This window comes from Aythya fuligula, chromosome 3 (assembly GCF_009819795.1).
Source record: "Aythya fuligula isolate bAytFul2 chromosome 3, bAytFul2.pri, whole genome shotgun sequence".
Lineage (NCBI taxonomy): Eukaryota > Metazoa > Chordata > Aves > Anseriformes > Anatidae > Aythya > Aythya fuligula.
Window position 1 is genome coordinate 82,814,162 of NC_045561.1, and position 27,836 is coordinate 82,841,997.

A 27,836-nucleotide genomic window follows, 5' to 3' on the forward strand; every position below is an offset into this window, starting at 1 on the left:
ACCCATTTCACAGCTAGGCAAATGGAGGCCGGCAGGGCGGGCAGCTCCCGTCGGAGGTGTGAGCAGGGCGAAGCAGGGACGACGCGCACATCCCTCGGGACAACCGGCGATCCCGTGAAGGCAGCTCGGGGAGACGGGCGGGCAGGGCAAAGCCCTCCCGCTGCAGGACGACACGGGGAGCCCGCAGTGACCCGACGGGGCGGTCGCCGCCCCCGGCCACCCCCCGGGGCTCGCCCGCGGTCCCGCGGCGGGAGGCGCGGCCCCGCCCCGGCCCGGCCCGGCCCGGCTCGGCTCGGCCCGGCCCCCCCCCGGCGGCGGCTCATTGATGAGCCGCGAGCCTTTGAGGAAAGGGCGAGAGCGCCCAAAGCAGCGCTGCAGAGCCCCGATTTTTCAAAGTGCAGCGGAGCCTGGGAACTTTGCATGTTTCGCCATTTTTCGCCTCCTGACTCATTTCTGTATCAAAAAAATGTGCTCTTTGGAGCTCGGCGGACACCCACCGCCTCTCCCGAGCGGCGGCGGCACATCCACGGCGCCTGGCAGCGGCGAGGGGAACTAGAGCAAAAATCCCCCGCGGCACGGGCAGCACCCCCCTGTCCCCTCTCCTCCCCCCCCTTGCATTTCACACTTTCCGTCGGGGGGCGAGGGCTGCCGCGGGCAGCGCAGCAGGTGCACCCGAAAAGCGCCCCTAGGACCGGCGGGGAGGCACCGAGACCCCAATGCGGGTCACCAAGCCCCCCCCCGGGAGCGGCGTGGGGATCCCCGCTGCCCCACGCCAGGCGGGGGTCCCCGTGTTTGTCCACCCCCCCCCCCGACGTGCCCCCCAGCGCAAGCCCTCCATGCGCGGGGGCTGCGGCCGCACCGTCGAGGGGGTTGCGGGCGGGCAGCGGCGGGAGGAAGGGCGGGAGGCGGCGGGAGCCGGGGGGGGAGGAACGGGGGGGCCCCGCCGGGCGCAGCGCCCCGAGCCGCCCGCCCCGCGCCCCGCCGCCGCGGTTCGGGGCCGCCGCTCGGCGCCAGGCGCCTGCGCACTGCAGGGGCGCCAGATTTGGCGGGAGGGGGAGTGTCCAAAAGGCCTTTGTTTGATGGCATCTCTGTTTACAGAGTTTACTCTTTAATCTCAACCTGTTTCCTCCTCCTCCTCCCGCGGCTCCTCGGCACTCCGGTGCGCGGCGGCGGAGCGCCTGGGCGCAGCCCGGCAGCAGGGCGCGGGCTCCCCCCGTCCTCCTCCCCCAGCGGCCGGTGCGAGGATGGCCCGGAGACCCCGGCACAGGTAACGCGCCTGTCACTCGGCGCCGCGGACACCCCGGAGCGGGGGGCAGCGGCTCGGCAGACCCCCGACCCCCGCCCGGCACCGGGGCACCCCGCGGCACGGCAGCGCCCGGCGCCCCCCGCCCCGAAAGCGCCGGCAAAGCGGCGGCCCCCGGACGGGGCGGGCGGCCCCGAGCCCCCCACGCGTGCCGGGGGGACCGGGGCTGGGTGCCCACGGCACGGCGGGGCTCTGCGCCCCGCAGCTGCCCACCGGGAAGATGTCGGGCGCAGGTAGCGCGTCCCGTCCCGTCCTGTCCCGTCCCGTCCCGTCCCATTCATTCATTCAGTGCCGGCGGGGTGGGACGGCAGGTGGGCGGCGGGCGCGGGGTTGGACTCTTTTTTTTTTTTTTCCCCTTTTTTTTTTTTTTTCTTCTTCTTCTTGACTTGATTTTGCAGCCGCGGTCCCTTTGCCGTCAGGAGCGCCGGTGCGGTTGCGCCCCGCCAGGTTTGGCTTCTCCCCGCACACGCCGCTCGCCACATGCCGGGGCGCGGCGGCGCGGGCGGGCGGCTGCGGGAGCTGCGGCTCCGACGGGGCGCTCGGCGGGAGCTGTCACCCGCGGCTCTTCCCCGGGACGAGGGCGATCCCGGCCGCTCCGTGCCGTGCCGTGCCGTGCCATGCCGTGCCGAGCCATGCCGTGCCGTGCCGTGCCGTGCCGTGCCCGGGGCCGGGGGCAGCGGCGCCCCGGGGGCTGCGGGCTGGGCTGGATGGGACGGGACGGGACGGGATATGGATGGATGGGGTGGCCGCGTCCCCCGCTGCGGGGCGGGCGCGCAGTGCGGGCTTGTTGTCTAATTAGCCGGGGACGGCGGGTCGGACACGTGGAGGCTTTTTTCTCTTTCTCTTTGCAGCCCGGCATCCTCCCCGCTTCCCCTCCCCTCCCGCCGGGCTGCGTGTGACAGGGGAGAAAGTGGCGCTCCCGCCTTTCCCTGCCCGTCTGCGGGCGGCATTCGGGACCTCGGGGCGCGTCCCTAAGGGAAAAGGGGGCTCGCGGTGCGGGAGCGGGCGCAGGGCCGCCGGGCGAGCGCCGGGCCGTACTTTCGGTGCTGGCGGGGGGGTGCCGCCGGGGCCGGCTATGAATCAGCCGGGCTGTCTCTCCCGACAGCGAGGGGCAGCCGCCGCCTGCCTCGCGGGCGCCTCCCGCAGGGCCCCGCCGGGTGCGGGCTCGGCCGCCGGCCCCGGGGGGAGCGGGGGCGGCGGGGCCGGGGCCGGGGCTGCGGCAGCCCCGCGGGGCGCGGAGCGGAGCGGGGCCGGCGGCGGGAGCGGGCGCGGGCTCTGCCCCGCGGGGCCGCTGCCCGAATTCCTTCAATCACGGGAGCAGCGGCGAGTCATTTCCTCTCCGCCCCCCCCCCTTTTCTCCTTTTTTTAATTTTTTTTTTCCATTTCTTTCTTTCTTTCTTTCTTTCTTTTTTTTTTTTTAATTTTCATTCTTTCCCCCTTTCCTCCTTTTTCCACTTTTTTCCTTTCCCTTCTTTTTTCTTTTCATTCATTTTCTTTTCTTTCCTTTTTTATTTTTTTTTCCTTTCCTTTCCTTCTCCCTCCCCCGTACCGTTGCCCCCTTCACCCCCTGCCGCGGCCAGCCGCGGGCGGGGGGCAGAGGCGCAAAGCGACGCTCTCCCAGCGCCCGGTGCTCCTCTGAAGGTGCCGGGCGTCCCTAAACCCTATGGCCCCTCTCTCCTGCTGGAGAGCACAGGTAGCACGGCGGGGCTCGCTGCGTGCCGCGGCTGTGCCCGCCAGGCCCCGGTTATTTAAATAACCCGGCTGCCTCGCTGGCATCGCGGCGGGATGGCCGTGCCCCGCTGCGGGACGCGTCCCGGGTGCTTTTACCGCCTGCGAAACTCGTTTTCAAACCGATACTTGGAAACGGAGCCGCAGAGCTTCCTTTGGCATCCGGGCAGTCGCCCAGCTGTCTCCGCGTGTCGCTCCGAAAAGCGAACCCGCCGTCTGTGCGGGCCCCACGGGGCTGCCTTGGCTGTGGGGCCATGCAGGCTGTGGGGCTGTGGCACCGGGGCGTGAGGCAGGGGCACCCCGCAGAGGCAAGGGGGGAGGCCGCTGGCGTCAGAGCGGGCTCCGGAAAGCATCCTGCCACACGCAAGGTTTGTGGCACATGCCGCAGGCCTGAGGGCTGAGGGCGTGATTAGCCCCGCGTAGTTTCGGAGAGTCTACGCTCAGCAGCTTGTGTCTGGGGAGGTGTTGGCGTCTTGGCTGAACAGTCCGTGCCTCGACTTAAAACGTGATCTCCTGACAACGGGATAACAGGAGAAACAATGCCCGGTGGTTACCTGGCGGAGGGTACAGTGGATTGTTTTATTACAAAACGACTTGATTTGAATGTCTCAGTCACACCTAAGCATGCTGCACCGTACCCCACTGTCAGCTACATCATAGATAGCATAGCATCGTCCCTTTTCTAGCACTGTGGTTTCCATTGCTCAGCTAAAGTGTCAAAACTGCTGTTCATATCTTAGAAACTGGAAATAAAATATTTCCCACCAGAGAGGCAGCTCTTGTTGCAAAACGCTCCTTTAGTTAACTGAGGTAGAGCAAGAGCTGTTTGTGAAAGCAGTAATAGAGTCCTTTCTGCCCATGGATAGCCTCTGGGGAAATCCCTTAGTCATGAATTAGGTGAGTAGCAGAGTATTTCAAAAACACTACGAGGTATTTAGAAATGGAGTAGAGGTAATAAAGTTTTAAGTTAGCAAACTGGGTAGTATAAGATGGCTCAGTCATTCATCTGTTGGTTCCAGGATATTAAATATCCTCGTCCTCGGCCCTTGTCTGTCTAGACCCATAAATGGCAGGCACGTCTTACATTAGTTTATTACATGTTAATGCTACCACTTACTGGCTTTACTTAATTAGAGAAACCTCTGGCTTCACAGATAGGGTCCATAAAGATAATCTCAGACAATGTTATTACTGGTCAGCTTTTTGTATTTGCACACAGTCTATCTTATTTGGGAACAGTAGCGCTATCTGTTCTATTAAACATAAAAACCCCCTAATATTTTTCAGAACGTGTGGCATGAGTTAGATTTTGAGCATGCACTTGTGTAATGGACACAGCCTCTAGTTCTCTTTATTGTCCCAAACATTGTATTTTAATTTGAAACCTCCATTGGTTGAAAGTTTGCCAAATGTGTAATTCACCACTGATCTAACAGTATGAGCAGGTCTAAACATGCACAGTAATAAGAAGGTTGCCAGCCCTTTGCTTGTATCTGTGGATACCAAAAACAGCAGAACCAGTTCGGAATACTAGAACAACAGAATGCAGAACAAAATCTTGTTGTGCAAGTTTTAAAACTTTTATCTGTGTAACCTTTGTAAAGATTGTAGTGTTTTTTGTGTGCTTTGTAATTAAGCAGCTCAAGTCCTCATGTTCCGCTCTGTGTCTCCCTGTGTTTCCTTCTGCAGTATATACAGTAGCGATGATGATGAAGAAGATGTCGAGATGTACGATCATGATTATGATGGTCTGCTTCCTAAGACTGGAAAACGTCACCTAGGAAAAACCAGGTGGACCCGTGAAGAGGTACATATGAGTTCATTCATCTCCAGTGTGTGAAAAGCCGGAGAGGGAGCACGGATCACGTTCTTCTCTGAGTACTTATTTGCATGCCAACTTCAATGACAATGCCAAGCACATGAACAAGGATGTTTTCCACCTATTAGTTACATTCAGTGCTTTACTTAGCTTTGAGGACCACTGTTTTCTTTTAAATAAAATCTGTAAGCACCATTTTTTTTTAAATGTCCACCAAGGTCTATGTTACAGGTATTTGAGTCAGTGCAATCCCTGTTGGAGAAACAGCTCAGGAGTCACCTGCAGCACTGCTGGGTTGTTAGCGCTGCCTCTTTTTGTTTGAGAATGGTTGCCATGTGAGGATTGACGTGTTCTCAGTGTCCCACAGCAGCAAACAACTGTGGCAGACACTGCTGCAGTCCTTTTGTGCCACTTGAAATTTGCACTTTAATTGCAGTGTTATGATTCTGAGTGGAAATAAATTAAAAGCTGGAAGAAAGAAACCCAGCGGTACCAAAATTGAGCATTCAGAATGTGTTTGGCTTCTGAAGGTCAGAATGCGTCTTAGTCACAGTACCCTTGTGCTGACTTTCCAGATAAATTCTGGTATCAAACTCCTTCGCCAGGTGGAAGTCCTGTGGCCATTTAACTGGTTTGAGCTTATTGTGAAATACATTAATACAGTTATTAAGTTATGTTTTGACTTTCTTCTCTCTGACAACCTATATTGATATATAAACAGTGGCAGGTCACCTCTTGTAAGCGTTTTTTATTTTTTTAAATCATAGCCTGCTCTTGCAGGGATGGATGTGGTCTTGATACAGTGTGGGAGGAAAGGATGGCAGTGTAGTCCAATGGCCACTTTCCTGTCACATGAACTGGGAACAGACTGAGAGGCACTAATGGGGGAAAGGGAGGGTCGCTGCCCTCCTCTTATCTCTTGGGGCACTTCTCTCTTGTGTTGCACGACTTCGATCTTTCCCAGGACACGGCATTGCTTTCCTTTGTCTTCAGGGTCTATATTTCTGGCCTTACTATTAAAAATACTGGGACAAATTTCTTGCTGTTGCAAGTATGCAAAACTCCCTCACAACGATCAGGAGCAAAAAGGAGCCATTAATTTTATTGCGCATTCATTGTACGCGGACCAGCAATGAGCAAATTACTGGAACTCCCATTACTTGCAAGACATTTAAAGCTTGAGGCTGTGATTTTCAGAGGTCTCCAGACAGCTGGGTGCCTGAGTGTTACTGAATTTCATTGTTTTTCTGATGCTTGGCATCTAAACATCCATGCGCTCCTGTAAATCCAGTACTAGAGTAACAGTTACATTGCTTTGAGCAGTAAAATGGGAATGTACAATGCACGTCAAACAAGAGCACAGAAAAAGTCAGTCTTTCTCCTAGAAAAGAGTAAAGAGCCCACCAAAATCAATTTCTCCTGATCTAGGTAATTAAAAATATGAGAAGAGTACAGACCACCTCTCCTTATTCTCAGGACACGAACAAACAAAAGAAATAGATGCATAAAGAGCTAAAAAGGGGACACTTTTTTGAATACATTTCATTTGCATTGTAAGAGATTGCAATATTAATTATATTTGTTTGTTTGTTTGTTTTGTTTTTTAATGATTCAGGATGAGAAACTGAAGAAGCTTGTGGAGCAGAACGGCACAGAAGACTGGAAAGTCATAGCCAATTTCCTTCCTGTAGGTGGACATTGGTTTCTGTTTCCAGTTCTAGTGACAACTCTTTATCAGAGGGTTCCAAGTAAGGGAAGGGGGAGTGGCTTTTCATAGTTCATTTTTTTTTGCAGAAGATATAAAACCTCTGCATCTGGGGACCTCAGAAGTTTGGTTAGAATATTGTGGAAACCCATACCTTCATTTTCCTTGCATTTCTCAGAAAGGGTTGGGAAACATAAAACAGGCTACAGTGGGGGGTAGGGAGATGTTGCACAGTAGATGGTCAATATAACACTGAAACAAAATGTCTTAGCACAAAGGAAAAGTAGCTTTGGTGAATTATAAGTGAGTGGTTTAGAAAATAATTGTTTTGTGAACGCTTCAGCTCCTGTAGAAATACTACATGTGAAAACTACATGTAGTATTATTACATGTAGTATCAGCTCCTGTAGAAATACTACATGTGAAAACAGCTATTGTACCAGATGGTGAAGATTCAGCTTGTGTAGTTGTGGCAATACAGTCATAACTGCAGAAACTATGGAAATATTATCAAATTCAGTGAGCAAGCTGATAGTTCAGCATCTTCTCAGACTTCCCAAGTCTTAAATGTTTAGTACAGTACAGACCTACTGTACTGCTCACATGTCTTTAGTTCAATTACAAAACTCCCACGTGTTTAGTCATTGTAGTTGGCAGTGGAATATGTCGGGCACAAGTGTACCTAGATAAGAATATTATCAGTCTATGTTCATCTTTTTCAAAGAATGATCTACTTTGCATGTTTTACATTTCACTAGAATCGGACAGATGTTCAGTGCCAGCACCGATGGCAGAAAGTACTAAACCCAGAACTTATCAAAGGTCCATGGACTAAAGAGGAGGATCAAAGGGTAATCAGTTTTCCTTTCCATCTGATTAATACCTTAATAATGGATTTTGTGTTTTGGGGCAAAACTCCTAGAGACTTCAGTGGTCTCAGCTGTAATGTGGTCTGAGGCAGGACTGATCCTTTAGTATCAATGTTGAGTATTTGTTTGCATAGTGCTTTCTGAATTTTCTACACAAATTAACTAATGTTGCTTTACAGCACTGTCACATAGAAATGCAATCTAGAAATGTCTTAATTATTGCCAGATTTTTTTTCCTTTTGGGTAAACGTGTAAATGGGAAATGGGGAACCTTAATCATGTGTTAGTTTTACCTTGGCAATTTTGAGAAATGTTGTTGAAACTGTTACCCCACCACAGAAAAAAAAATAATTCATTGATTCATTATGCATCATTAAATACAGGCAGTTTTTATGTCCTTCTTTGAAGGTAATAGAACTCGTGCAGAAATACGGTCCAAAGCGCTGGTCTGTCATTGCTAAGCATTTGAAGGGAAGGATTGGAAAGCAGTGCAGGGAGAGGTGGCACAACCATTTGAATCCAGAAGTGAAGAAAACCTCCTGGACAGAAGAGGAAGATAGAATTATTTACCAGGCACACAAGAGACTGGGAAACAGATGGGCAGAAATTGCAAAGTTGCTGCCTGGACGGTAATGATATATACCTTCAGCTTTTAAATAGGAAAAAAGGGAAAAGCTGCAGGTCTGAGCAGGCTGTTTCAATTGCCTCGGCCTGCACATTATACATCAAAAATTTTGGAATCAGAACGTGGCAAGCCAATGACATCAATGTGTGTTTGTCTCGGTGGGGAACTGTACTATTTGGTCAGTACAAGGAACAGTTCGATATTTTTATGTGCTTTTAATGTTTGCCATAGTCAAAAAAGCAGTAAGTAGAGCAAGACCACAACAGTTTCCTAAATGTATGTGCAGTCTTATTTTGTGCTTTCAATTAATCGACAAGATTTCAATTGGTTTAGCAGTGAAGGATCAGACTCTGCAAGTGGAACTTTACATTCAGCTAAGGGTATACCTGCAAAGTGACATCCCGTCTGTTTATTCAGAATGGTTTAAGAGAAGGCTGCTTCAGCATTTGTAATTGCTCATGAATCATCCAGTTTTCACCTGGTAAAAATCCATGTATAACATAGGAGAAAATGACTTTCTCACACTAGAGTCATAGACATACTTGTCTCATTGAAAATATATGCACAAGCTGTGTGCAATTTCAGAGAATCAGTGTCTTACACACTCTGTAGTAAAAGTGACTCAACATCAAGTGTAGTCAAGCAAATAATGTAACAAAAGAGGGTTTTCCCTTTCCATTTTTATTCCCATTTTATTCCTGGCAAAACATCTTCAAGATGTAACTGTAATGCCTGAGATCCTTTTAAATGGGCATTCCATAAGTTTTTTTTTGCCTTCATGAAGAAAACAAGAAAACAGTTGCCACTTGGCAAGTTTTTCTGTAGCCTTCACACATCACAGATACTAATGTCAACAGTATCGTGTGGTGGTGATTTTTTTCAAGTAGAGGACCTGTTGCTAAGTGTATTCTTACAGCCTCACAGAATTTAAGTTTGCTTTTTCTGATTCATGTATTTGAGAATTTGAATCTCAGTTTCCCTGCAGCTAAGAAAAATCACAACAGCTTTGTTTACTGGATTTGCGTACATAGGACAATGTTGTCATTGTCTAGGTGGCCAATTGGAAAGTTGTTTGGGAGTTAGTCTAGCTGTGCTCCATAGTTTTTCTTTCCAGCAATGGAACACAATAAAACAGTAAGACTTACAAAGATGCTGTTGGCAGTCTTCAGGACAGTCTCAAAGGGTTGTTGGCCTTCTCTGTCACCTCACCTCATGAGAAAGAGGTGAAGTTGAAGTTGTTAATGTCTCATAGTTTGAGTACTTCAGGCTTAGAGATTACTTCAAAAAGTGTATAAACAACATTACCCCATATGTATTTTTCCCTGCCTTTTGTGAGAGGCTGAGAATGGCGTCTGTAAAGGTCAGGGCTGGAGGAAGGTCAGGGAAGGGCTGAAGGTTTAAACAGAAATGCTAACAGCAGTTTCCTGCCCGTTCACCTCAGTCTGAATTGGAAGCACTTGCTTTTAACACCCCTCACTTTTAACATTGGTGTTTCTGTTGCAGGACTGATAACGCTATCAAAAACCACTGGAATTCCACCATGCGTCGCAAGGTTGAGCAGGAGGGCTACCTGCAGGAGTCCTCCAAAGCTGGCCACGCCTCGGCAGCCACCGGCTTTCAGAAGAGCAACCACTTGATGGCCTTTGCTCACAACCCGCCTTCTGCCCAGCTCCCAGTGGCCAGCCAGCCCCCGCTGGGCAGTGACTACCCCTACTACCACATCACTGAGACACAGAATGTAAGCTCCCAAGAAACATTTTTGTTTTGCTGTGTTTAACGGGTGGGTGCAATTTGGCTGTATCTAATTCCAGAAAGAGCGAAGGGTTTTTTCCTGGTCTCTGAGGACGTGTTTGAGGTCAGGCAGGGATGGCTTTGACTTAAGCACTGATGGGTCTACGTACACTTTAAATTGACTGCTGGTGTTCAGGTGGTGGAATCAGGTTTAGCGTTTTTAGTGTATTGTAAGCAATGGGAATGTTTTGAGTACTGTTTCTTACAGTGGTGAATATATATGCATTTTGAAAATCAGTTGAATCTGGTTAATTCTGTCTTGTATGTCAAAATCTCCCACGTTCACTTCAGTCATATTCTGTTTATGGGTTGCCTGTCAGAACCAAGTAAACAAGTATTGTTTTTAATCTGATTCCTTTCCTATTAGTGATTAATAATGAAACAGCCCACTGCTTTAAACACTCACATTGTAGAGTTTTAGACGATAATAAATTGCATCTTTTGCATTTTCACTTCAATTTAGAAAAATCTTACAAATGCGTCTATAAATTATTCATCTTTTCTCATTCAGGAAGGGTACATACTTCACATATGAATTTTCTTTCTTCCTCTGTAATGCTCACTGTCATGTTCCTAAAAGCTGTTTATTTTGCTTGTAAATATTTTTGGATTTTTTTGCTATTTTGTCTCCATATCTTATAAATTTTAAAGGCAAATTTTTGTTTAACACAAATTCACAGTGCCGGCAGATAACAGTGTCTTTTGTTTTTTTGGCCTAGGTCCCTGGTCAGATCCCATATCCAGTAGCACTGCATGTAAATATTGTCAATGTTCCTCAGCCAGCTGCTGCAGCTATTCAGGTAGATAATTTGAACATCATTTTGAGAGTCAATTTGTTAAACATTTGCTAAGTCAAAATGCAAACATCTTACATTAAGGAAACATTTTAATGTAATATGTGTGGAGAGAAAATGGGGAAGGTGGGGGAGTTCTGACAAGGCTAATAATTGCTTTTTCTGAAGTGAATTTAACACACAATAGTTGTCTTCTGGTTTGGTAGCTTTCACTTTCTCCATTTCAAATGTCTGTACTGAAATTCAGCAGGGACTTTGATAGTGGAAAACACAATTGACATTTGTTGCATCTTTGAGTCTAATTTGGCTATTATAACCACAGGACGGCAAGCCATAAGCATTTTAGTTGCTACATCCTATCAGACCTTTATCTTTTCTTTTCCCTTAACTCTTAATTTCAGAGACACTATAATGATGAAGACCCTGAGAAAGAAAAACGAATAAAGGAATTAGAGTTGCTACTAATGTCGACTGAGAATGAACTGAAAGGGCAGCAGGCATTACCAGTAAGATTGTCACTGTGTGCTTGGATGGAGGGATAGCAGCATTACCCCAGTGCTTGTCTTTTTAACTTTTTATTCCCCCTTTGCCTTCGATACTAATCAAGGCTCTATATTTCCGTTTTAAAAGGATGAAACATAGCACATGTATACTCTGTATCTGCCTTGTAAATTCTTCGATAAAAAAAATCAATTTGCGGGTATTTTACTTTGCAAAGTGGGAGCAGGGCTGGGCTCTGTAATATTACATAATATTGGAACCATGATGATCATACTAAAATGAAAAATCCCACAGATCTTAAATCAATAGGATCTGCATTTCTGAAAGTGTGCAATGGTTCATGTGATGAAAATGTAGTGCCTGTACATTAGATTTTTCTTCTCTGTTGTATTCTTCTCTTCAGCTATGTTTTATACTTTGTAAGCTTCAGACCTGGTGCATGTTTGACAGTTCGTTTTACTTCTCCGAATAGTGTTAGATCCTTTATAACTGCATGTGTGGAACAAATGCTGGCTATTACTGAATTCTAACACTTTGTTGTATATGCCATTGGATGTTAATATGTGAAAAACCTTACTTAGTCATTTAACACCATCACCAAAGCCAAGAATCTCCCCAAATCGTTTTTGAAGATAGGTGATAGCCAGCAGTTTCTTTTATATATATTTTTTTCTATTTTTGGGTAATATTTAAATTAATAGTAAAACAACTGCATGCATGATACGTTAGTTTGGCCACTTTTTAACTTTAGTTAATATTTTGCAATTTCTTCTGTTGCATGATCACACTGGAAAGAAACTTCTGTTAATTTGTTCTTCTGCTTTCCTAACCACGTTGATTTGACAGCCTCTTCATTGCATTGGTGTAAGCTGTAGCGTTAGACAGGGATAGAAGAAGAAAAGGAGATAAGCAAACAAAAGCAACTCTAACTCTAAACCCTTTAGCCTTTTACAGTGCTGAGTGCTCACTAGGGAAATCCTGCCGTTTCTTGCTTCTCACAGAAAATGACTTGCAGACAGCTTTTGAACTGTTTGGAGTTAATGCAGTATGAATTGATAACATGTTAGTCATGATCCATGCTCATAATCCTGGAAGTAAATTATGAGGTAACTTTGGGATAACAAATAAGATGCTGATATTACTTAAAACAAGATCTTGCACTGATGAAAGGAAACATCTTGACAATTGTTTCATAGGCATAAGTTTTTAGATGATGATGCAACTACTTTTATCTTTCCTCCAGTAGCATCTGACACCTTGTGCAATTTCATTGCTAAGTTCCTTCTGCCTTTCCCCCCCCCACTTTCTCTTTTTTTTTCCTTCTTCTTTTAGACACAGAACCACACATCCAACTACCCCGGCTGGCACAGCACCACGGTTGCTGACAATACCAGGACCAGTGGTGACAATGCACCTGTTTCCTGTTTGGGGGAACACCACCACTGTACTCCATCTCCACCGGTGGATCATGGTTGCTTACCTGAGGAAAGTGCATCCCCCGCACGGTGCATGATTGTTCACCAGAGCAACATCCTGGATAATGTTAAGAATCTCTTAGAATTTGCAGAAACACTCCAGTTAATAGACTCCGTAAGTAGAACTGCCTCCTCAGGTGAATTTGTGTGTGGTCAAGGAGTAAGGGGAGAGGAACTGGGACCATCCTAAAAGTGTTTTTTTTTAATTTGTTTTTGTTTTTCGTTTTTCTGAGTAACTTCTAACTGCTGTGAGATCTGAAGCTTAGCTTCTGTATAACAACACATGGTTGCTCATAAATGAAGCCCCCAGCTGTGAAAACGTGTGCTTTTTGTGGGTGTCACCCTTTCCTGCTGCATCTTGGTATGGGGAGTGTGATTGTTAGCAAATACACAATAGGAGTTTGAAACAGACTCTTACTATATTACATCTCCTTAAACTAAAATCAGAGACACTGTGGAAGATTTTAAGCACTGAAACAAAACTTTTTGATATTTGAAATGACACATTTTGTAGGTTTATGTGTGGCTGCTGATGTATCTGCATCCTTTTCTAAAACTTTTTGTTGTAGCATCAATAGCTGCTTCTCAGGGCTTAAGGAGCTTGTCCTGGCATATGTGAAGAAAACATGGATTTTAACTTATAGGTAGCTGAGTGACATTGACACGGCTTTTTCTCATTATGGTCTCCAAGAAACCGTGTGTGTGCGTTGAAATAGGTTTGTTGGTGGCACCTTGCTTCGGCTGCAGAGATGGCTGCTTCACGCAGTGCCATGTCCCATTCCCCATGTCCAGAGCAGTCATGCTGGTTTAGAGACCAGTCCTGGTTTAGAGTCCAAGGTGCTCATTTCTCTGTAATGATTTTCTGTCTTTGTACCCTGCAGAAAATGCTGGACAAGCAGATAGCAAGGACCTCATTTGACTCATTGTTTCTTTAGAAGCTCAGTTGCCAGCAACACTGTTAGGGTGATAGCTCGATATGCTTGAGGTATCAACTGAAAACACACAAAAGCCATCAGATTATTACTACTCAAATAAACAGGGTCAAGTGGAAATGAATTGGGAAAGACTTTGCTGGTGGTGGTTACTGGTATATCCTAGCGCTGTATTTTCATGAGGTGGCACTATACACTGTCTTATAGCTCCGTGCCTCCCACGTTGTTTCAGGATCCTTCATCATGGGGTGATCTCAGCAGTTTTGAATTCTTTGAAGACACAGACACTTCGGCTAGCAAAGCTCCCTCAGGCAGAGCCGCACAGCTTTAGCACAGAGCGGCCAGTGCATGTAGACCTCCAGGACACCCCACCACAAACCTGAGCAAAATCTTGTCGAGTCAGGGCCCTCCTGGCTCACCAAAGTCCTTGTCTGCCTCACAGGGCAGCCCGGCTCCGTGGGTGCTTCTTCGCAAAAGGAGAGGGCACTCCAGCCCCTTAGCCAGTGGCCACAGTAGCGCCTTGGTCCTGGCTGACGGCAGCAGCTCAACTCCTAAGCGCTCCCCTGTCAAAAGCCTGCCCTTCTCTCCCTCGCAGGTAGATCAAGACTTCTGCACAGATGTTACTAACTCTCAAAAGTCACCGCAGTGTTAACAATTTAGAAACTAATCCCTTGGAACAAATGACTAATTGCCGTTGTGCTTGTTGATTTCACTCTGTGTTTGAATCTTCTCACTGCTCCTAGTCTTCACCACTGGGTTCAGATCACCAGCAAGCTAACTGTTGATTCTCTTTTAAATTCATCTGTGGGGCTTGGGTTTTTTTGTTTGTTTGTTTGTTTGCTTGATTTGGATCATTTTTGTAGGAGAGTACAATTGCTTGCTTTGCTTTTGCTGTTAACTCCTTCAACTACCAGAGTTTAACATTTCTGATCATTTGTAATACTTTCCATCTCTGTCCACTTACAGTATGATTCACATTGACATAGAAAACCCCAAGCTGCATTTAAATAGCATTCAGGTTGTGAGACAAACTGACAACAACCAGAAAATTCAAATCGTGGCTCGCCATCCTCAATACCAGCCATGTGGGGTGGAGTAGGAATGAGGAGAAAATTGGCCTCTTAAAATTGCCTGGTGTGCACTTTGAAATTCCTGTCCATTGTTGCTTTGTTTCACAGCTGTGGCACTATTTAAAAGTGTTGTGTTTTGGTTTTGTTTGTCTGTTTCTGTTGTGTTTGCCTTGGTTTGGTGTTAGTCCTTACAGTCAGAGAAACACTATTGCATGAAGGTTACCAGAAGATTGCAAGTAATGACTTCCCACTATATCTCCAGTTATGCATTAGGTATCTTAATCATAAATCATTTGCCCAGTGAAATGATACCACGACACTCACAGATTTGTAGACACTAGAAATGGAAGCCACATTTTAGGTTACTAAGTAGAACTCGTGCAAAAGCAATTTTCTCCAGACTGTTACCACTGCCTCCTTTTCAGTCAGCTGTCTCCATTCCAAAACACTCCATGCAGCCATCACAGGCAGCAGTTTTCATTTTATACTGTGACAGTGGAGCACTTTGTTTTGAGAGAGAGAGATAATAGGAAATTTTGCTTACTGGCATAACTGCTTTATTTACTACTTCAAAAATTCCTCGATTCCCCTAATAAATCTTTGTGGAGTTTAGCCCCATCTCCTGTGAGTTTCTTTTTGAAACATCCCCTACTCCTTTTCACTTGGTTCTTACCTCAAGCAAGAGGTAAGACTTACCTTACTGCTCTTAATATTAATTACAGGATATGTGCAGAAAATCCAAAGCAGGTTTTTAAGATTTTTCTCTTGAAGTGATGGAGAAATCAACTCTGACTGGGACATGTCATTTTGTTTGTAATTTCCCACTCCGGAAATGCTAGTTTTTGCTTCATGAGTACTCCGACCCGAGTACAGTTTTGTCACATAGTCTGGTACCCCACATGCACCTACCCATATTGTAGAGACAGGAGATTTACTTGCAGCAGTGAGAGAGAAATGGTTTCTTTTTCTTCTGTTCAATAAAGTCAACTTAAGAAGTCAGCCTTGCAATCTAGATGGTCTTGCTGATTTTTCCTTTTCCTGCCTACAGTTCTTAAACACCTCATCCAATCATGAAAATCTGAACCTGGACAACCCTGCGCTAACTTCCACACCAGTGTGTGGCCATAAGATGGCTGTTTCCACCCCATTCCACAGGGACCAGACATTCAAAACTCAGAAGGAAAATCATGTGTAAGTCTGTAATCACATTTTGTTGTCAGATTCACTAGGGTTAACTTTTTCAGGTTTGCACACAACCAAAGTTCTGGGTAACTGTATGCTTCCTGTGGAGATGTGCTCTAATACATTAAGATTTTTCTTAGTTTGGAGTAAAACTTTCACTGAATAACTTCAGAGATGGGTTATTGTCATTCACATAGACTCAAGTTTTTTTTTAAACAAAGCCATTCTGCCTTGCCACAGTTAAATAGATGTTCTTCCAGAAAAGCAAAATGGAGTATATGATTGCTGGAAAATAGTTTTCAGAGTCTTATCGCTGTCGTTGCCTGTATGCATGTATTTTTGTAAGGAGCTAATATTTCTAAGCATGTTCCTTTAAAGTTTTTCTCCCTCTTTCTAAAGTTTCAGAACTCCCGCAATCAAGAGGTCGATATTGGAGAGCTCTCCGAGAACACCCACTCCATTCAAAAACGCACTTGCAGCTCAGGAAATCAAATACGGTCCTTTGAAGATGCTGGTAAGAAGGAAACAATGATAAAAGTTGCTTTGATATTAGTGCAGAGGGATGTTCTGGGACTTGCATGTAACGTTTCTTCCTTTCAGCCTCAAACTCCGACTCATCTTGTAGAAGATCTGCAGGACGTTATCAAGCAGGAGTCGGAGGAATCTGCAATAGTGGCTGGGCTACATGAAAGTGGACCCCCTTTGCTGAAGAAAATCAAACAAGAGGTAAATCGCAAACTTACCTGAGGCAATTTAATTCAGCCCTCTTTACTGAGAAACTTAGACCAATACCATTTTCTGTTAAATAGCTGTGTCTGTTTTTCTTTCATGTGAGCCCCAAGATCTTAGTGTCGGTTCTATATAGTGTACTAGGCATGCCTAATTCATCTCCCATTGATTTCCATAGAAGTCTTTCTGCTGTTTTCAGCAGGGGTTTGCTTGGGCTGTTCTAATGCAGTTTTCATTTGAAACTTAAAAAGAAAAAAAATTAGACAGGAATTTGGATTGAATCTTTCTAATATTGGTGAAAACTATAGAAGAACCCCACAGGGACCAAGCTACATGGAGTGACTTAGAAACCTGAACATTTGAGGACGTTGCATTATATTACTTTGTCACTAAAATTCTAAAAATACATATATTCTCAATCCTTTTTAGGGGATTAAACTCTTGAATACTGACAGCGCTGAGTGCAAGTATTCAAAGTTTTATTAGGAGGGGATTTTTTTGAGAACCTTGAACATCTTTTTCAACAAAGAGCAAGGTTGCTGTAAAAGAAAGTACTGTAAATGCGTTGTGCACAGCTGTGAAGAATATTTGTTCGATTTGTTAAACAACTGACAGATATATCTCCTTCTGGTCAGTTAGATACTGTTATTTTCATGGTTCCTTTCCTGCTTTTAGGTGGAGTCTCCAACAGATAAAGCTGGAAATTTTTTTTGCTCGAATCACTGGGAAGGGGAAAACCTGAACACTCAGCTCTTTACACATGCACCTACTATGGAAGATATGCCAGTAAGTGCGAGCTTTCACACCACTAAATGATTTTTTTTTTTCTGTTTTGCACCCCTTTCAGTTCTTAAAAGGAAAAGAATTTTTATGGTTGACCTTCCTCATGAGTAGGCATTACTAATTACATCCATATTGTTTTCCTATATTAAGCACATAAGAAGCAAAATTGTGCTCTTAATTAGATCACTGTGATGTGTATAGAAGGCCACAGAAGTTGCAGTCTCTGAAAAAGCCCTTAGTCTTTATAAAAAGCGTGCACGTGGAGGGCATCTGTGCCTGTGTATAGAAATGAGTGGGTCACAGAGTTAAAACTGTGAAAAGAAGAAGACACTCTGTTTTGTTTTGTGCAGAGGAGACCTGGCATGTTCATGGTTTCCTTTGTCCCACCAGACTGCTTGGTGCTGCTGTTGTTCTTGCACTCAGGAGTTCCAGGCTGAGCTGTGCTCCCAGGCTGAGCATGCGTTTGTGGCGGTGCACAGCACTGCTTGCTTCACAGTCAGGCCAGGTTTGCTTTTAATACGTTCAAATTCAGGTTGTTTTCTTGAGTTCCTGACAACATTTTTTTTTTTTTTCCCTGTTCAGAATCTTCTTACCAGCTCCATTTTAAAAATGCCAGTGTCGGAAGAGGATGGTAGTTTTCATAAAACATTTGCCATGCCTAGGAACAGGCCACTAGCTAGTCCACTGCAGGTAACAAAAAATACCCTTATATGTCTATATATAAATGTCCTTTATGTATGTGTATATGTATACATACCTAATGCTTTCTGATAGACTGAGTTTAGGCTTTTGGATAAGGGAGAATGTTCAGGTGAACATGGTTGAGGATTGCGCCATGCCTGTGGATGCAAGGAGATGGTGCTCAGAGCAGTGCTGGGTTGCTGAGTGTGGCAAAGCCTTTCACGTGGGGTGCTGCATCTCAGCAGGCTCTGGTGTTGCAGGGGTGGGATAGTCCCTGGCTGGCTTTCACACCACGCCAACCATTACTCACCAAAGCAATTCCCAGGCACGGTGCGGGAGCTAACATGGGCCGGAGGCTCTTTCCTGCAGACTTGTTGGACGCGGTTGTGCTGTTTTGGAGAGCAGGAGGGTTTGATAGTAGGGCGCTGGCCAGAACTTGTCAGCCAGCCTGGGGCAGGAGGAGGGACTCCAGCAGCCCTGGTGCACAGGTTTGGTGCAGCCGGGGCTCCTTCTGCACTAGCTCCGGCAGCACACCGGAGATGCAGGAGACTCCTAAATGCTCCTTGTACATCATGAGGCCTCTGAGATGAATTAAATGTGCGACACTTTTAATGAGAGACAGGTGTCAGGCTGGATTAGGGGCAGGTAGGCTTCTTCCAAGTGTTAGCAGTTGTATACATTTGCTATGCTTTTGAATAAATAAATCACTATTATATAGGGCCTGATCCAAAGCCCACCAAAGTCATTAGCAGCCTTTTTGTCAATTTGTGTAGACTTCAGATCAGGCCCTCCAACCTCTTTCAGAGAACAAAATGCAGTGTAGATAATGATTAATTGTACTTCCACTACAACCCTTATTTTTGAGGTGGATGAGTAAGTGATTTTACATCCCTTCTCCACATGGGTGAGTTGAGGGAGAGCGTGTCATTCCCCAGAGTGAGTCACTGTCAGAAAGGAAATTATAACTCCACCGTTCCTGACTTTCAGAAAGACAGTCCACATGGCTAAACCTTTATTTCCCCTCTCTCTCTAAAATTTACAGTAGGGGTTATTTGCAGTAAAAAAGAATGAATGAAACCTGGTTCAGATTAAGCCTTTCTAGCCTGGCATTATAAAGATATTAAAATTTCACACATGTCCCCGTTTTTGCATTTCAAGCATCAGTAATGTATGCTGATGGCAGTAACAGACCTGTGTGAGAACTGGATTTTTATTTTGTAGGAATTCCATGATTTCATCACCTATTTTCCCTTTGAAATGTGAATGAAATATCCTGAAATTTAAACAAAGCAAACCACTTCTGGATGGATGAAACATTACACTTTACTGTGGAGCAGGTTTACATTTTGCATTGTAGAGTCTTTTGGTGAAAACAGCTTCAGGGAGCAGGGTCAGTGTCTCCCCTCTGCAGGGGGGTGTCCACAGTGGCAAAAACTCACCCTCACACTTCCTGATTTGCTCTTTGCTCATGAACTGCACCACGGGAGGGGGGGGGCAGAGGAAGGTTTGAAGACTTGCCCTCTCTCTGCAACCTGAATTTAAGGCAGTCGTTTGAGGCCTGACCTTGAACCATCTCGTGGTGGAGCAACCCAGGGCTCCCACTCTGTGGGTACAAGTGCCTGGGTTCTCTGGTGCCTGGCCATGTCTAGCAGCCGGACCCCAGGCTCCTCAGTAGACTTAGGGCAAAATTTTCAGGTAGCTAAACAGAATTATGGCGTAGGTTGTCCTGTTATGTGGTGGTTGCCTGCGCTCTGCCTGTAATAAAAATGAAGCATCTGAGGTGCCTGTAGAGTAGGATCTTTTGATCTTGGGTATAACAATGTTATGTTTCCTGCTATCTAAAAATAATTTCTTTACAAGCTGCTATAAACGAAAGGTCTTGTTTAACCTACTCTTCTAACTCATGCTGATTTTGGCCCAGGAAGTTTATACAAATAAGGTTGTGGCCTATTCTGGATCCCATTCTTTAGTCCTTGGTCAGGAAAAACCTTTAGTTTTGCATGCTAAAAGTCAGGTATTCTCATTGTTTGGATAAAGAGGACTTTTGCTTAGGTAGAACTGAGTTAAAAAGGATTTCCCAACTCATCTCAGTGTTTAAGAAGTGTTGAACTGAAAGAAAAAGCAGCTGTAAAAAGCCCCCAAATTAATACTTAGTTGCAGCTTCTTTGTGTACCACTATGAAGGTAAAATTATTCTATTTGACAATGAAGAAACACTGAGTGTTTCAACTGAAATGTAACCTAAACAAAAAAAAATGAGGTTAGAGGCATATGAGTCTGCAGCATAGACAGGTTTTTCAGAATGAAATACAGTCATTTCAGGACAATGCTGTCTTGGGTGTCCACTGCTGCACAGTCTTAATGCCACAGCTGCGAGGGGGAATCTTTTTCCCCAACAAAGCTTGCTTGGCCCCAAGAGGGGAATTTGGTGTCATACAGCACCAAAAGAGCTGTGGTCTGGATCTGATTCATGCCAGAACGGGTGTGCTGCTGCTGTGTCCCTGTGCTCCCCATCCGTCACAGGGCAGCCGTGTGCCTATCTTGAGTACACAGCCTGTCTAAAGGGTGCAAAGGTGCAAAGCAATTGAAAATGCTGGTATTTGCGCTTCATTTTTGACTTGTAGCGTTTTGTACGTGATCAGATTTTAATGTGTTACTGTTCCATGCTTTCCAGCTTTTTGTTGTGTTGCCCATGTACACGTATTCACACGCACACACATGGATGTACACACACTGAACTAAATCCATCGATTCCATGCAGGTAGAAATGAAACACCAGGGAACTCATCGGGGTGAAATTTAATTGTGTCTGCATATGTTTACATTGCTGCTGTTAATACTTTGGGACTGATCCAACAATTCTTACTGAGGCAAATTCTCGTTGACTTCAGTCCAAGCACAAATTATAGCACTCTTTCCACACTGGGACGTGTGCATGGAGAGGGAAGAGAGAAAGAACACTACACTTTTTTTTCCCCCAATACTCTTTTAATACACTTTGTTCCTAAAAATCCATTTTGTTTTAAATTTCAACTTACTTAAGAAGGAAGCAGTGTATTTACCAGCCTGCAACATTTTTCATTGCTTTAGTAACTTGCACTGCATTTACTTAAAGAAAAAGATTCTTGGCTAACCATAAGCTCACCAAAGTGTTTGATTACTTACAAACATTCAAAACAAACTCTTAAAGATACTTTTTACTGCATTTTGGATGCACAACTGATCATATGCAACTGGGTAAATGATAGCTGATGACCGTATCAGTTGGCATGATGTGATTCACCATCACTTGAGAGGAACAGCATGTGACATCATTTGGCAGGCGAGGGCAGGATATAACGGCACTGGGAATGTGGCAGTATCAGTATTACATGCCAGAACAAGGGGAGAAAATGTCCTTAAATCAAAGGAGTTTGGGCTTCATCCTCATTTGGTCCCTTCTCTGTAAAATGCTGGGAGTAAAAGCACTGTGTGTAGGACCTTTCTAGTAAGGTGTGAAGATTCAGCCTGCATTTTTGTCCTGCAGGGCAAATCTTATGGTTGTGCATTGGATATTCTCTTTCTGGCAGGAACAGGAGATGTCTTGCCATCCCCATGTGTTGCCTAAGCATGGAATTAGTCTTACACTGCATTGCACGGGTCCCAAATATTTTTGCTTCATATTGGCAGTTAGTTACAACCGGTGTTCTATATTTTTGTCACTCGTACCATGCTCAGTTTCACTGCAGGGAGATCTTGGCCTCACTAGGAATTTTTTCAAGGGTTAAGATTTTGGGGTAGCGTATGAGGCAGACTGATGATCTATACAGAGCATTTGCTTGAATTGCACCAAATAAGTGGTTACATAAAAACTATGTTTCTGGCTGTTCCTGTCTAAAAGTTATGTTTTATTTCTCATTATGTTCTGTAGCCAGTCAAACAAGTAGCAGTACATAATTCAAACTATCCTAACATAGACATTTTAACAGTTAGAAAAGTAGGCTAAATTGTAGGCCATCCACCTAACCCTGCAGGCTATCAAAAGACACCATGAAATGGAGCCTTTTAAGAAAATAGCGCTGCTTTGATATCTTCTTCCCCCAGTTACAAAGGAAACAACACAAGGTAAAAGCCCTGCAAGCTAAAGAGAATGTTCTTAAACCCATAGCTCCTGTCACTTTCCATTTTTTAACCACAGACTGACACGTTTCAGCTCGAATTTCCTGACTTTCAGCGGTTTATGTAACCCTTTTCTTTAAAGAGTAAGTTTAAAGGATTTTAAAACAGTTACTTAGTTAACCTTTTCAAGAGCGTGAGCTGTCATTAGCCTTAATTTTCTCCATTTTAAAAGCAAGTTGTGGAATTTCATTTACAGCTAGTTGGAAGACAAAGCTTATAGGCGAGGCAGCAGGCTCTCCTGCAGCAGCAGACCTCAAGAGGAGCCTTTCTCTGGCTTTCCTCCATGCCTCTTTCAGGCAAGAAGATCTCAAAGTCTCATACTCTGCTTTGTTTAATCTAGGGAAAGGGGAAAACATGCTGTGTTCAAGTCCTGGGAGTTTCAAGATTTACATAGCAAAGAAAAGTAGCTGTGAAGTTCTCCCGCACCAACGTTATCTGTTCTCTCCTGATCTGTGCAGGAGCTGTGCTTTGTTCAGGTGAGGAAAGCAAAGGGAGGTTGGAAGGTACAGGTCGGTCATTGCATGTTTTCTTCCCAGAGCAGCAGAATTTAGGGTGTGAACAGTTCAGGAGTTGTAGCTGCGCCGAGCAGGTGATGGTCTCTCAGCTTTCAGAAGCTGTGGAGCAGTTGCAGAAAAGGGAAGGCTTGGCAGTCAGCCATTTGCAGCCGTGTGTTCTCATCTGTGAATACAAATAAAATTACTTAAGGTCCAAACTAGAAAGGTACCAAAGATCCTAATGTGAGTTGCAGGTGCTCAGATCATTTCCATCTCTCCCCCGTTAATCTTACTTAGAGAGCTCATAGTTCTCAAACAGGAGTTTTGTCTGAGTGAGGGCTTCAGGGTTAAGCTCTTAAAAGCACCATCAAATAGCTCTGCCTAGCACTGGTATCAGGCTTTTAATAAAAGCTGAAGAGTTTGGCTGTTTTTTTCTTGCACATGTAGCAAGCTGTATTTCTGAACAACTGCAGAAACCACAAAGTTTGGGGAAAGGCTGTCCCACGCCCCAGAGAAAAACTAGCAGAAATAGTGCTCTACCTTAGGAAATGGAGTGGAGTAGTAGAGTTCTTAGCTGGTCTGTGCTGTCTGTTCATGATCAGTAGAAGAGCTTCCTTTGCTTCTGCATTCTTACAGAATGGAAAACCAAACAGTTATACATTAAATCCATCACATCACATCCTGCTATGAAAAGCCTTTGTTTAGGGCACTGTCATTGATTGTTTCAGTGCTTAGGAAGGAATACTGAGTTTCTGTTGCAAGCCTTCTCTTCTGTGGCATGTTCTGCAGATTTGGCTAATGTGACGCAAACGTATGTAACACCAGCAACTTTGCTGAAGACATCAGTCAGCACAGCGGGGATTTAAAATCTGTCTTTTAAAATATTTCTTTGCCACTCGTACAGCACTTCCAGCAGTTGGCCAGCTCTGCAGGGTGCTGCTGCAGCGGTGTTTGGTTTTGCTGTCCCCTCTCAGGCAAGGTGTTGTGATGCAGGAACTCTCTTACAGCACATGAAGAGGCAGGCTTGAGTGCAGAGAGTTTAAAGAGCACCTTTCCAGAGGCTTTTCTTTCCTTACTCTTGTCTGTTTTCTCTAGATGGTCCAAGTTTTTATTTAAAGTGCTTTAACTGGATATCCCAGTTACAGCTCTGACAGCTTGTTTACTGTTCACATCTGCCCAAGGGCAGTTGAAGGCACATTACAGGATAAGTGAGGTAGTCCTGCTGCCAGGAGAAGGATGTGCTGGTAGGATTACTGAGGTTAAAAAAAAAAAAAAAAAAAAAAAAAGAAAAAAAGAACCAGGGTGAACAACAGAGCTGGAACTGTACCATGGGTCTGTAATTTTATGCTATGGGAACTCACAGTAGCATACCTTCTTCTTCCCTTACTCCCAGTTTTAATTTTAAAAACTGCTGTGCATGGAAGAGAAAAATGCAGCTATGGAAATGCTGGCAGACAAGGCTTAAATTCTTTTAATTAACAGCAAAATTAAGAGTAGTGTCCTGCTCTTTGAGCCAATAAAAGACATATTTGGAATGAATCATACTGCGGAAATCCCTTTCTTTCCCCACTGGCTAGGGATTTAGGTGCCAAAAGGAACACCTCACTCTTAGACGGCTGAATTTAAGTGGAATGAATCCCCTGATCTGATGAAAACATGCACATCAGTTTCAGTGGGTTTGGGGTCAGGCCTTTTGGCTTCTAATTACAAAGCTTCTGCATTTCCATCCATTGATCTGCAGAGTTGTACCTTTAAAAGTGATAGGGGAGATAAAATGAGCTTTCTCCAAAGGGAGTGTTTTAACTCTGTTTCTGTGCTGTTTTCCTGCATGCCCCTAGTTTTTTGCCCGGTTCTCTTCTCTTCTGATGAGTCTGGGAAGCACTGCTGTCTGCAGGGCACCGATACTTTCTGGTAGCAGAGCCATGTCAATACTCGCTGAGACGCTAACATGGAAGGAGACAACGTGTTTCTCAGTCTCCAATTTTGCTTCCCCTTTTTACTCAGTGATCCCTAAGCTGCGGGTGTTCAGCCCCGGAACCTGGGTCGTGAGACCCAGCGCTCCCTGCCAAGAGTGGAAGCGGAGTTTCTTGCGTTCAGATGACTTTCACACATGCCTCCGGCACTGCGCTGCAGGGCTGGCAAGGCAGAGGCATTGTGCTTTGTTATGTGCTTGCTGCTCAGAGCCAAGACTTCACACAGAATATGTTTATTAAAAATGCCTACTGTAAATGTTACGTGAGTTCCCCGGGATGAAATTGAAAATTCTCAGTAAGTAGGCTGCTTTAGTAAATACACCACTTTGGGTCAAATTCTGCATTCGCCATCTTCAGTGAGACTGGAAAGTTAGTTTCTTTTTATATATTGCCCTAGGAGGAAAAAAAAAAAAAGTGTAATGTGTTTCTGGGAAAATATTATCAAGGTTGAAACTCAGTGAGGCAGCCTGTCCCACACTGTCTCTCCAGCAGAATTTTGTGCAGGCAGGAGTTGGGGATCCAACTGATCCTCCCGTCGCTTCCCATGCCAGCTGCACCCTGATTCCTCGGGATGCTGGGACACCCTGGGACACCCTGGGAGAGGGCAAGGGGTTACAGCCCATGCAGCTTCTGCTGCTCCTCTGACATCAGGCTAAATGAAGACCAGGCTTTAGGTGGAATGAGTGACATGTAGCAGCCTGCTGAGATGCTGGAGATACCAGGATACAGATTTTTTTTTCTTTCTTTTCTAAACACATGGCTGTTAATACAAAGAGCTCAGTGTAGATACTAACAATTAAGCCTAATTTATGAAATCGGGACACTACTTGCCTGAAGTTACTTCCAATTTTTAAAAATTGGGCTTTTCCTGATATGTTTTCAGTTATTTAGGGGACTGCTGATCTAACCTCTTTAGACCAGTGCTTTGAAGTTTTGGAAGATCACAGAGAAACATTAGCTGGACACATATTTCTGTCCTTCAAAATTATGGATATTTTGGAACTGCCAATTGCTTTTGAGGTGCACAGACCAAATCTGACTTCTGTGCAAGACTGATGGCATTGCACCAGCCCTAATGATATCAAGCATTAGCCTTGATGCAAATGTCTCTGAGATAATATGGGAAAGTGTATAAGTCCCACTGAGGAGCTGTAGGAGGTTGCAGGTTCCCAGCTGATGTAGGCACCTTTGTAAAAGTTACCCTGGAAACTGTTTAAGCAAAACATAAGAGAAACTGTGGCATGTCCCATGCATGTCTGCAGCACACAAAAAGTGTGTCACACCTGGTTTTGGCTGTGGTGTGTACCCGAGGCTGAGCCACTGCACAAAGTATACAGCCCACTCAGGCTGAACAACACCAGAAAGAGGTGTATCATGTTTGTTCACTTCACAGGGGTGGCTTTCACACAAAAAGCTGCAGAAACTAATGATTTGAGGTTGGACCTTGTTCTCCTTCACATGGAGAACTCCTACTGAAACTTGGCAGGAGTTTTGCCTACAAAAAGTCATCAGGAACAGAGGCAACATTTGAAACATCTACAGAGAAGAGAAAGCCATGTCTAGGGAATCGCAGAGGACTAGCATGCTTGTCCCCATCTTGGTTGTGCTTGCTCTTTGGTTTTGTCCCTTTTGAGCCTGTAAGCCCTCCAAAACAGGGAACCTCCATCCTTGTGTCTGTACCAGTGCCATAATTAGGGCATGTAATGAAATCTATCTCCATTTTGTATGTTGCAGAGCCTTTTGACTATACATACGCCCCAGATAACACTGTTTACAGTCTGAAGAGCATTCTTTGAGAGCGTAGTTTAAGGATCCTCTTGCACAGCTAGCAACTAGAAGGAGCATCATAAAGAGCAATGGGCTTGTCAGGACACTTCTGCTCTTAGCAGACAGTTTGCAGTCCACTAATGCTTCACCCAGTGTCCTAGTTTTTGGGAGGGCTTTGGCTATCTTGTTGAGTGATGTAGATCTTGAAATGCAAAGCTGACCCTTTTGTAAAAAAACGAAAACAGTTTTGTCTCCTGATTTGTCTTTGTTGGCGGATCTTTGGGCTTAGACCTTCTTAACCTTGAAGAGTATTTTGACCCCCTTGTTGGCAGGCAACCTTCAGCTGAGGACAGCCGTGTACTTTTTTGGAATGCAGGGCGTTCATACAACTGCTTCTATATAACAATCTAGTTTTTATTTAGGGCTTAATGAATACCTCACTGTGGAAAAACAGATAGACTGAGTAAGTGAAAGAGTTCAAGAAATAAAACAAAACATGTGTATAAGTGTGTGTGTGTTATACTGGTAAATTCCAGGAGCTTTGAAATTTCTTTACTGTTTATAGCTCAAGGCAATGAGAAACATCTCACATGGGTAGTGAGTAAATAAACATACTGCACACAGCCTTCTGTGCAGATATGTTTATCTCACTTCAACATTATACTAAATGGTGTCTCTAACCTCCATAAATACCACAAGAAGTAAAATGGCTTACTCGATAATTAAAATGCTGTTTCTGCCAAGGGTCCCCCCACGTCTCTTCTCTTTTGCCAGAGGAGCTCTGCTAATGGGCACGTGCTAATCGCTGCGCACAGGTGAAAGCAGCTTTGAGTGCGGGCCTGTTTGTTAGCTGTGGTCAGGCCATCGGGATCATCAGGGTGGTTCAGGGAGTGCAGAGGCATTGCAGCTGCATCGCTAGAATGAGGGCTCAGCAGTCATTTTTCTGTGGTTACTGCACCAAGCATAACTGAAGGTTTTAACCTGCCTGTGCCCTGTTGACTGTAAAGTCCACCTGCAAATAAAGTGTCTGTTTAGACCTTAAATGGAGGGGAAAGATGAAAGCCGAGGCTGTAAATGTGGACTTGTAGAGAAGAAACCCAGTGGGAACTTGAGAGGTTTTGAATCCTGGCTTTGCTGGGTGGTGTGGTCTGCCTGCCCCTCAAGTCTCAAGCTGGGAAGCAAGGACAACACGTTTTTGGCTCTTGTGTTGAGGCGTCACTTTCTGTGGATACGGTACAACATCCTGCTGTAGCTTCACGCAACTCTTAAATAAACCAGTTCACGTGATGTTCACCCCAAATCTCCCCACTGTTTCCTTCCAACTCAGCATCTGAACAATGCTTGGGAGTCAGCGTCCTGCGGGAAGATTGAGGACCAGATGGCCCTGACCGACCAGGCGCGCAAGTACATGGCCGCGTTCCCAACCCGGACTCTGGTGATGTGAAAGGGCCGACGGAC

General features: G+C 45.3%; 1 protein-coding gene across 5 annotated transcripts; it reads left to right on the top strand.

The window, feature by feature from the left end:
• Positions 1 to 1,229: 1,229 nt before the first annotated feature.
• On the top strand, positions 1,230 to 27,822 carry MYB (MYB proto-oncogene, transcription factor). 5 transcript variants are annotated; one of them, XM_032185175.1, is made up of 15 exons: positions 1,230 to 1,267; positions 4,721 to 4,838; positions 6,466 to 6,537; positions 7,314 to 7,406; positions 7,833 to 8,053; positions 9,553 to 9,787; positions 10,560 to 10,640; positions 11,036 to 11,140; positions 12,468 to 12,725; positions 15,661 to 15,803; positions 16,194 to 16,308; positions 16,395 to 16,520; positions 17,199 to 17,309; positions 17,889 to 17,996; positions 27,706 to 27,822. In XM_032185175.1, exons 1-15 carry the CDS (start codon positions 1,245 to 1,247, stop codon positions 27,820 to 27,822), a joined length of 1,926 nt encoding a protein of 641 aa, XP_032041066.1. In that variant the 5' UTR covers positions 1,230 to 1,244. The 5 variants fall into 5 exon arrangements, with proteins under 5 accessions (XP_032041066.1, XP_032041062.1, XP_032041064.1 ...); XM_032185171.1 differs by having other exon boundaries at positions 1,245 to 1,267; positions 11,036 to 11,131; XM_032185173.1 differs by lacking the exon at positions 17,199 to 17,309 and having other exon boundaries at positions 1,245 to 1,267.
• Positions 27,823 to 27,836: the final 14 nt, after the last annotated feature.

Excerpts from the sequence above, each read along its gene's own strand:
- MYB (XM_032185175.1), top strand. The coding sequence starts at position 1,245 with ATGGCCCGGAGACCCCGGCACAG. Across the intron at positions 10,641-11,035 it reads CAGCTGCTGCAGCTATTCAG|AGACACTATAATGATGAAGA; the intron begins GTAGATAATTTG and ends TCTTAATTTCAG. Across the intron at positions 11,141-12,467 it reads AAGGGCAGCAGGCATTACCA|ACACAGAACCACACATCCAA; the intron begins GTAAGATTGTCA and ends TTCTTCTTTTAG.